The 10,208-nt window shown below is 39.7% G+C and overlaps 1 protein-coding gene across 1 annotated transcript; it reads left to right on the plus strand.

Annotated features, from left to right (window-relative positions):
* The first annotated feature begins 6,138 nt into the window (after positions 1-6,138).
* On the plus strand, positions 6,139-10,199 carry ddit3 (DNA-damage-inducible transcript 3). The gene is given in 5 exon segments (XM_030728957.1): positions 6,139-6,289; positions 7,638-7,699; positions 8,089-8,177; positions 8,179-8,298; positions 8,473-10,199. Coding segments are annotated over 3 exon segments (924 nt in total). The 5' UTR covers positions 6,139-6,289; positions 7,638-7,699; positions 8,089-8,141; the 3' UTR covers positions 9,241-10,199.
* The last annotated feature ends 9 nt before the right edge of the window (positions 10,200-10,208 follow it).

Below are 10,208 nucleotides of genomic sequence, written 5' to 3' on the forward strand. Positions count from 1 at the left end.
TTTCACAACATTATTAAAATAATCTAATTGACGGCTTCCTGTCTGAATTGTGAAATACTGATGATTAAATGTTTTTGTTCTGTTTAAACAAACAAACAAAAAAAAGTTCTTTATCATAATTAGTTGTTGATATGACACTTTTCATAAGAACCAGTAGGAGAGTCACAGATGGTTCACTGAGTTCTAACCTGATCTGTCAAAATAAAATCTTCATTTGCGGTTGTACTTAATATGTATGACCACTGGGTGGCAGCACAGCATCAAACCCAAATACAGGATACTAAGATAAGGTCAAATAAACTCTTAAAGCAGATTATTCGTCCACTTTGATATGTTTGTGTCTAATTAAGCTTCCCTAATTTTAATAAACATACTCCATCTCTGATTTTAGGTCTAGGCTGAAAATCCACTTTCTATCCTGTGGCCTTTCCAGCCCACTACTCTCCCATTTTCTACTATGCCTGTAACCGTTTGTCCCCCTGCTCATCTCTGGTTGTCGTCGTCGTAGTATGTCTCTGCTTGCTGGTGAAGGCCTCCTAATCTGTGTTTTATGAGTTCACTTAAAATTTTTCTATTCATGCAGGTATGTGTGTAAACGTATAGGTATACATACTCTGTACAGCACTTTAAATGTGATTTATGAATAAATTTTACTTACATAATTCCTAACAATCCAACAATTTCATAAACAGTAACTTGACATTTTGAGTTAGTTGGATTTAAGGTAGCGGACATAAAATATGAGTTATTTAAAGATTTCTACTGAAACAAGTTTTTTTATCTGCCAAGTTATTGGCCTTTACTGTATGCCCCTCCCCATCTCTAATAGCTTTCTGCTGCTATAACAGGGCAATATTAAAGAAAACTCCATAGGACCGTTATTCTAAAATATTTAAAGACTAAGGTTATGTTTCTATCGTACAAACGGTTGCACTCGACAGTGAATGAAGGCAAACATTGGAGTTAAACCAAGAGCAGAAACTACATCCAGTAAAAACCCAAATGTAAAAGGATCATTTACGTATACCACCTTTTGACAAGAAAATTAACAGGAGCCCCTAAATGAATTTTAACTCCAGCTTCAAATCCATCTAGCATTAGTACATTTATAAAAAGCATTTAATCAAAAAGCTGGCTCATGTCTAAAGTCAGGTGATGGGATTAGTGACAAAGGCCGACAGATAACATACAGCAGGGCGAGGATCAGGTGCTTGTGGTGAGTCATCCTGATACATCAGCCCCTGTGAGTTAGGTAACAGCAAGCCACTCGCAAGTGGATTAATAGTTTACTGAGACACGAACATTGCCCCAAAAGAAACATGCAGCCAGAAGTTAGGTTTCATGCCTTTGACATGTGCTCCATTTTTGGACCTGTGTACTTAAGCCTAATTTGGCCTGGAATTAGACACAAAATTTGATAAGCCTCTGTCACTAAGCCTGTGGATTTCTCCTTTACTTTAGCTGAGTATTATGGCTGTATCTTATTGCCTATATTACATCTGTCCTTTTATTCCAAAGAGTTATGTGCTGACTACGGACTCCAGCTTACCCGTTTCCCTTACATGTGGGGGAGCTGCCTGCTCGGACAAGACGTATCAAGTGTAACTTACAGGGAATTAGTTCCACAGATCCAACTTAGAAGGGAATGCCCCAGATGAGCACAGAGACATACTGTGTACTGTATATCATATTATACCACATTTGTCCTTCTATTTTGGGTGCGCTAGATTAGGTCAGCCCAGCCCCATCTGTTACAACACATTTTGCCACAATCACAAACTGACTATTTAGCAAAGGGACAGCTCAAAATATTTAAGTTGTATTTATTTTTTCATGTGGAAATTTAATGAATGATGAAATATAAGCTCTACTAAAGAAACGCATATTTTACATTTTTAAATCAAAATACCAGGAACAAAAACTATATATTTATACACAGACATAAAAAAAAATGTGGCTCTGTAATTTAAATACTGCTGCTTAAATACTGTATGTCAGCACCCACAGCATTACCCTACTGGACAAAGTAAATATTTAAGTCCTCTGGCAGCAGAGAGCAGCTGAACAGAGAAGGCAGAAAGGAGCAGCAATTGCTCTAAAATCTCTGTTTCTGGTGCTGATATGGGAAAAACTAGAAGGAGAGGAAGAAAAGGATGGTGTAAGAGCCTGGAGTGTGTGTTTCACTGCCAGAATACCCACCTGTTCAGTCAGGCATTTAAAGTTTAATGCCCTACAGTCTTTCGCTTTAGCTTTTTGTTGTTGTTTTGCTTTTTTATTATTATTATTATTATTATTCTCTTTTATCTCTGATGTGTGAATGAAGAAATTGAGAATAGTAATTGTAGATCATAAATATAACGGGGATACTGTGCTGTAAAGATTTTTGAGGTTACAATCAAAATCGTAAAACTCCGTTTGAGAAATTGAAAGGTTGTGAAAAATGAATGCATTGATTACAGTCTGATAAGAGTATTTAACAACATTTCATTTAATTTAGAAGCCTATTACTTTTATCTCATGAATAACTAGAGACAAATTGAGCAGTTCATTAAATAAGTCCAAAGAAAATTCTGAATGGGTTTGAAGCAGAGAGGAGGTAAGCAGAGTAAAAAATTGCGGGAATAGCTTTTACAGTCGTGGGGCAGAATGAGGCTCGTGGCAAATTAAGAACAGGAACCCGGAGAAGATGGGGGGGAGAAGATGGGTGAGGCTCAGAGCTAAGCAGGGTTAAACACACTAACAAGATTGCCTGCAAATTCATCCTAAAGCTCCGAACACAGAAATCTCACCAAGCAGATGTGACACTTAGCTGCTAAATCTGGACGAGATGTGATTGAATGGATAACTGCTGAAATAATTTCCAACTTTAAGGGCTCTGAGATAGTTTGCTGCTTCACGTGAACGCTGGCTGTCTCGTATTTTTTAAATGAAATGATAGATGGGGAACATCCTGAGGGGAAAGCAGCAGATTAGTTGATTAATGGGCATCATCGCACAATAGAGGATTGCATTATTGGTCTCAGCTGAGATGAGCATTGGCAAGAGAGATAAATGTAGTAACTGAAGGGGCCGCAAAGCTTAATATCAAAGCACAACATCTGTTAGCAGAACTTGCATTGCCTTAAAAAGTATAACCAGTGTATGTTTGTCTAAGAACCATTTTTAAAATTTATTTATTTAAGGATTTAGAATATGCCTTTTACACTTTACACTAACGGGGTCAGAGTTTCTAATTACATGAGGAGGTCTCTCTGTTTGTTGTCAGGGTGACCAGGAAAAGAGCTGAAACATACCATGAGAAAGCGCAAGCCAGGATACAAAAAAGGGATTTACTGTATCACCAGCACTTGTTAACAGCTGTATCAGTTGATCTCAGTTCAGAGGGATTCCGACAGCTGGTGTTTGTGTTTGTGTGTGTGTGTGTGTGTGTGTGTGTGTGTCGGGAGGAACTGGGTGTGGAGTCTTGACCAAGGGCATAGGACAGAAAGAGGAGAGCGTGGCGCGGTGGCTGGAAAATTCCCCAGACTCTTTCTGCCTGTAAAACAATAGTGAAGATTTTATTTTAAGGAGATAACCACCATCACTTTCATTTTTTTTTTTTTTTTTATCATTGCTGATTGTTGATTAAATTTCAAGCACAAAAGCCTTTTATTCAGCGAGGCAGCACAACAAAAAGCACTCAATCAATATCCCTATAAAAGCTGAGTTATTTCACTTGTCATATTTATAATAATAATAATAATAATAATAATAATCTATATAAAGATAATATTACTTTACTGGGCTGTTTCTTGTTTTATTTTGTGTGGTGAGTGTGTGTGTGAGAGAGAGAGAGAGAGCGACACAGTTGTATGTGCATTGTGTTGGTTAAAAGGAATTATAAAGGAAGACAAAAACATATTTGGCCAACACCTCCAAATACAATCAGTGTAGACTTTGCATCCAAAAGCTGATCCACATGAGCAGGCAGTTTAGAGTTTGCAGCACTTGTTTACACTCTATAACCTCAGGGCCGAAGAAGAATAGAAAAACATAAACATTATCTATAACGTTCTTTATCTTTATTATATTTTTTTTAACTTTTTTTTAATTACAAAAATGTGGCAATCAATTAAAAAGCAGGGGCCATCATCATCATCATCACCAGAGTATACTGACAATCTAAAAAAAGAAAAAGAAAAAAGATGCAACCTATATTTGGGGTTGTAAACAGTGTTTTATAATGACTACAACACGGACGACGGGACTGACAAAATAAACAGACGGCATGGGTGGAGAGGGAGGGGTGTAGAGAAAGTATGCTCAACTACTCAGCAACAGCCACTCAAGTCGTGACGTGTTCGCGGTGCTTCCTGCAGCGCTTTAACCCGGGTCCTAGAGACAGTATTTGAGCTTTCTATTCGCTACTTGGCGCTGTTGCTATGGGGCTGTGCATGTTGAGCCGTGCACGTTGCATCGTGCATGGAAAACAGTTTGCGTGTGCTGACTGTGAGTCTGAGGTTGGGGCAGAAAGTGTCAGGAGCAGGGTAAAGAAACCGCATCGAGAGCATAAACATGATGAAACCTGATTTTTTATTCCGGCACTCCTTTTGTTGTTATTATTGTTGTTTACCTTCTTTAATGGTCATGATGTCAAACTATGACTATCGCGGGATTTTAGAGCATGGCTTCCTGTGTGTCTGAGGCGATGACCTTGTTGAACTTTACCTCACAACAAATATTTACGCAGGAGGTTTATTATTACCTGCATGTTGGTCAGTATGAGTTTAACTAGACTTTTATAAATTATGTAAACAACTTTCTTATGTTATTAATATCTAAAAAAATATGTTATATAGGACCATGTATAGATGAAATAATATGATATTCATTATTAAGTTTACAGTATGTGTAAGAGGCTATTTACATGTGAAAATGTGACATCCCAGGAACTTATGTCGGTCGGTTAAGTGCGAGCTACACTAATATGTTAACACCCAATGCATTCTATACATCTGCTACAAACATAGTATTTAAAAAAAACAGTTTTAACCTGTCATGACATGGTCAAGGAATTCTGTTATTTGTGTCAGCGATTCATGGAAAACAGCCAAATAAATAAATTCTTACAAAGAAACCAGACAGCAGAAGTTTCTAATCGAAAACTCTTCTAAATTTTATCATTATCGCCGGACATTAAAAAAAGGGGGGGGGGGGGTAGTCTGCAGTTGGATCACACCCAGCTCCACGAGCTCGCGCGCCACAGACGCTCCACCGGCCGGGCGTGTTTTCATATCTCGCGCGGAGCAGTACCAGCAGCAGCAGAGCACGCGCTGTGAAATGGCTGAGAATATGAACAAGTGTGCACGTGTACTTGAAGTCTGCGCTATATCGCAGACAATACCGGACAAACGCCGAATACCTTTTTCCTCCAGAAACACGTTGTTTCGACGTTAGTTTGGGGTGGGTGGTAGTGGTGGTGGGCAGGTGGTTTTATTTTCCCCTCGGACCTGTCACGGGGGGTTAAAGGCAGGTGTGCGGCGGCGACGCCGGTGTCACGGACAAACTTTAGACAAACACACGCAATCAAAAGTCAGGTAAAACCACGCGGATGGCAACACAATTAATGAACACGTCACAAGCAAGTAAGCGCTAAATGGATTGGATAGATAACTGATTTTTTTAATCACGATAAAACAATTAGTAGGAAAAAAATCGATTCAGCTTTTGTGTTCCGGAAACAAACAATTCTTCGACATTAGATCCATGCATATATGTATATTTTTAGATTTTTGTTAGAGCCAACACTGTTTAATAAAACATGTTCTGATTCTGCTGGTGTTATCCCCAGCTAGAAATTGGTTGCCAAGCATTGCATCATTCCTTTCATGTGACTCCCATACGCCCCAAATTCGTCCTGGCCATCTTATGACTGCATCACAATTGCTGCTCGCACAAACTATACACGCTAGTGTGAACACCCAGCTAAGACCATAAGTTTCCCCGCCCAAGTAGTGATTTCAGGCCACACTATTGGATGTCACCAAGGGAAAGATCTTAACTCCGCTCTTGTGATTGGTCTGCCGGAACGTCAGGTATTGTCGCTCCCGTTTGGTTTCACCGAAATTACCTTCCTATGCATAGTTCGGTTGGCGTCTCCCTCAATATAAGCGCCGCCGGGAGTTTCCGTAAAATCACATTCAGCCGTCAAGACTGAACAATGGTTAACATGAGCTATCACCAATTTTTACTAAAATATCTACATTCAAATTCAAGACAGTCGAGAAGGCGAGCGAATAAAAGAAAAAGGGTAAGCGGATGATCTTGTTAGTTTCTGGTGGGTGTTGTTTTTGGTCTTCCAAGGAACAACTAGCCGCGACTTGACACTTGAAGTGGTCTAACGGTGTAGTGGAAAGAAAAAAGAATGTGCATGGTTTTTTGGCCAATATTCCAGAGCCATTTTTAGAATAAGTTGCCTTAATCAATCATAATTGTAATCGAGTTGTTCTTAGGTGTTGTCCGCTTTGTTTTCCAAGTTGTCAAGCTCTTACGGACTTGTGGCGAGGAAGTTTCGATGTTTTGGCTGCCGGCCGTGCCGAACGCCCCCGACACAATTTCGTGAATTTTGTACTAAAAGCATGCCCTACTTAAAAATTTAGGTGTCATTAAATTTGAACATGTGTAAAAGATTTTATCCTACGCTTTAACGTGTGACAGTAATTGATGGGGCTGCTGACGTGAAATTAAACGCCTTTAATTTTTGTTTTGTTTTTTTACACTTTCGACAGTCCCGTTTAGAATAACTTTTCACCACTGAATGAGCAGCTAATTTTATTACTCGTCTTTTCCTCCCATCCCACTCTTTTCTTTTCTCTGTATGTTTCCTTTTGTTTCGCCCATTCCTCCAGCTGGACTTGGGTTTCCATGACGTAATTGTCTTGGCTGACAGTGGTCATGTAACTAAAACAGGAAAAACGTATACGCATATTATTACAAAGACTTTTTTTTTTTTAAAAAAAAGGAAGAAAAAAAAATCACCCTTTTATTTACCGCAGTTTTAATGTATGCATGTTTGCGTTCACATTTTGAAGTTTAACAGCTGTTATAAAGAGGGCTTCTTTATTCTTTAACGTATGCATTTTATATCAGTGTCAGAGCTGCATCAAAGTTGTTTTGTTTTTTTTTTCTGATTGAACAACAAAGAAGAAAAGCGGAAACCCTTTTTATAAGAAATTTCAGATACAAGCTCCATTCACTGTTGTGGCTTTTGTTCGGTAGTTTTTATTTAAGACGACTGTCAGCAGTTAAAAACAGAGCACGCCGTCAGACCTCGACATTGATTAGTTTCATCGGCGATTTAACCACTTGTTTATCTACTCCAGCATGTTTTGAGGACCGTCAAAAGCAGGGGGCGCAGTAGAGAACATCTTGGTCTTTGTTTACAATAATTATGTTACAGGAATATTTCCTTCTTTATTCCTTTTTTATCATTTCATCAGTTAAAGGAATGGCGTTTCAGGAACCTCTGTTTTCATTCCCAGTTGGCTCCGTGTTTGGCAAATCCTCATTTTGATTTTGAAATCTCAGACATTTTCATTAGTCAGGGGAAGAAAAAACATTTTATTTTTTATAACTAACCTATTTTTTTTTCCTTTCAGAATTATAGGGACAAGCTATCTCCAACAAATTGTCAGACTTGATTAAAGGAGACTTTCTAAAGGTAATGTCTGACATTGATATTTGAAGATTTGATGTGCTTTTTTTTTTTTTTTTATATTAATTTTAACATTCATTTTGTTGTGGAATTAAGGCATCCTAAATTTTTAAACCTATTACATTTTTGGTGCATTAATAGAGTTTCCTCGTAGTGTGACTACTTTATTCCAGTTTGCTTTATCATTTGAGTAAATAATTAGATAAATCCTCACTAATAGTATTCACAGTTGTGAGACACACCGTGCTTCATCCCTGTATACTCGGATATCATATCTAAAATGAACAGTGTCAGTCATCTAACGTGTAGCTGCTTTGCACTTTTCCTTTTTATCTTCCTTCAAAATGCTCGTGGATCTGGCATTGCCCCCCCCCCCCCCCCCCCCCCCCCATCAGGTCCAGTTTGAACTGTGTGGCCGAGTATCTGTGCGTTGCGACTGATTGGCGAGATGACTGCCGAGTGGCTACACCTGCCCCCGCCGTACCCCCCCTGGTGTGGGGCCGTTGTATGGTGCAGAGTTGGAGGCGTGGTATGAGGACCTGCAGGATATTCTGGGCTCTGACACAGGAGGGGCAAAGCTGGCACGAGCCCCCACATGCACCGAGGTCAGTAGTTTGAATGTAAGTGTTTCCTAATCGTAGCTTTTTTTTTTTTTTTTTTTTTTTTTTTTGGGCTGTTTTAATGTTTGTGAAAATTTACCTTTGTATGCCCATTGACATGAAACTTACTTACACTTTCAACATTCGACAGGTTTTGACATTTACATTTTGTGCTTATAGAAGGAGCCAGAGTTCATGGATGTCCTGGAAAGTTGTTCTCTGACATGGTTGACTGATGGCAGCCAGACATGGGGTGATGGTGTCCAGAGGACAACAGAGGAGATCCACAGCACCCAAACCCTGCATCACAACTCGTCATCTTCCTCTTCCTCCTCTTGTATGAGTCCAGCTGTTACAGAAGAGCGGCACGTGGAGGCTGAGAGTGGGAGAAGTGGAGATGGCTCGACAGGAGGTGGCAGTGACTTGCTGCCCCCTGAGTTCTTCGAGTTGCTGAGTGATGGAGGAGTGGGAATGGTGGATGCGAGTGGAGCAGTGATCAGCGGTAGCTATTATTACCACCACCAACACCACCAGGTGAATAATGTCCATCCTGCATCTCCCTCAGCCAGCGAGGAGGAACTGCCTTGTGTCCCCGATTCTCCATCTTGCTCTTCTTCAGCGTCCCAGTCACCATCTCAGATTTGTTCTTCTCCCTCTTCACCTGTGTCTTCTCCCTCTGTCTACCCATCCTCCCGTCTGGGAAAACGCAAGAGGACCACCAGCGAGAGGGTCAACGGTGCCTTGTCCTCTTTTGTTTCCTCCACACAGCGCTCATCCTACTCGTCTACCAAAAAGAGTCGCAAAGAAAGAGAGCAGGAGAACGAGAGGAAGGTACAGGAGCTGACAGAGCAGAACGAGCGTCTGAAAGCAGAAATTGAAAGGCTGGGAGAGGAGGTACAGAGGACACGAAGAGCCCTTATCGAGAGACTAGTCAACACCAGAAAATGAGAGGGAGGTGGTAAAGGAAGATGGGAATAAAATATGACAGGTCCTACAGAATTTGAACAAGCAGTGGTGGGGAAAGGTGTAACATGGTGATCATGAAATGCCTCTTAGAAGAATGGAAACCAAAGAAATTTTGTAAATGAGGATTTGGGGTTTTTTTTTGGTTTTGTTGGAAAAGACAGATAAAGACTGCAAGAAGGAAAGTGATGAAAGTCAAGACATGAAAGGGTACAGCCAGAAAAAAGGGGCTGCAGCAGCATTGCGGCTAATAGAAAGACACAGCATGTATGAAGGAGAACAGGCGGCTCTAAGTGCAAATCATGCAGAGGTTTTAATGAATGTCATTTTAAGGAATGCCTAATGAGATCCATATTTTGAGTTGTATGTAGGACAGAAAGGAACTTAATTTAGAGTGCATTTCATTGATATCTCTTCCCACCATTTTGCAATAAATTGTAACTCCTACTTTAAGGGCTGCAATCTGGCTAGCAGAGATTATTTGCCCCAATTTGTGGAGAGTTTAGGAGCTCAGGAAAAGTCTGAAAGTGCCCAGTGCAGTGTGAGTATGAGAGAATGCTTTTTATTTGTGGGGGGAGAAAAATCATCATTTTCTTACTTTTGTATAACCCATGGCTTGTGTGTATGTGTATTTAGACAAAGCAAGTAGGACCCGGCTATACTTTCTAAGCTGACCTTTTTCTATTATGGGAATTTGTGGTAGAATTATTAAGAGCTCTTCCACCCTTACTATTTTTATATCTCTGTAATATATAAAATTGTACTGTAATGGCTTGTACTGTAATATGCCAACATATCCACTGTTACTTTCTCATTGTAACTCACAAATTGTTAATTGTAGAATATTGCATGCATGGCTCTTGTCACTGATGGCATAAACTTATGTATTTTACCATACCACTCATTTTATCCTTTGTTGTAACACAGAATTTGCAATAAACAAGAAAACATAA

Source organism: Archocentrus centrarchus, chromosome 5, assembly GCF_007364275.1.
Source record: "Archocentrus centrarchus isolate MPI-CPG fArcCen1 chromosome 5, fArcCen1, whole genome shotgun sequence".
NCBI classification, from domain to species: Eukaryota; Metazoa; Chordata; class Actinopteri; order Cichliformes; family Cichlidae; genus Archocentrus; species Archocentrus centrarchus.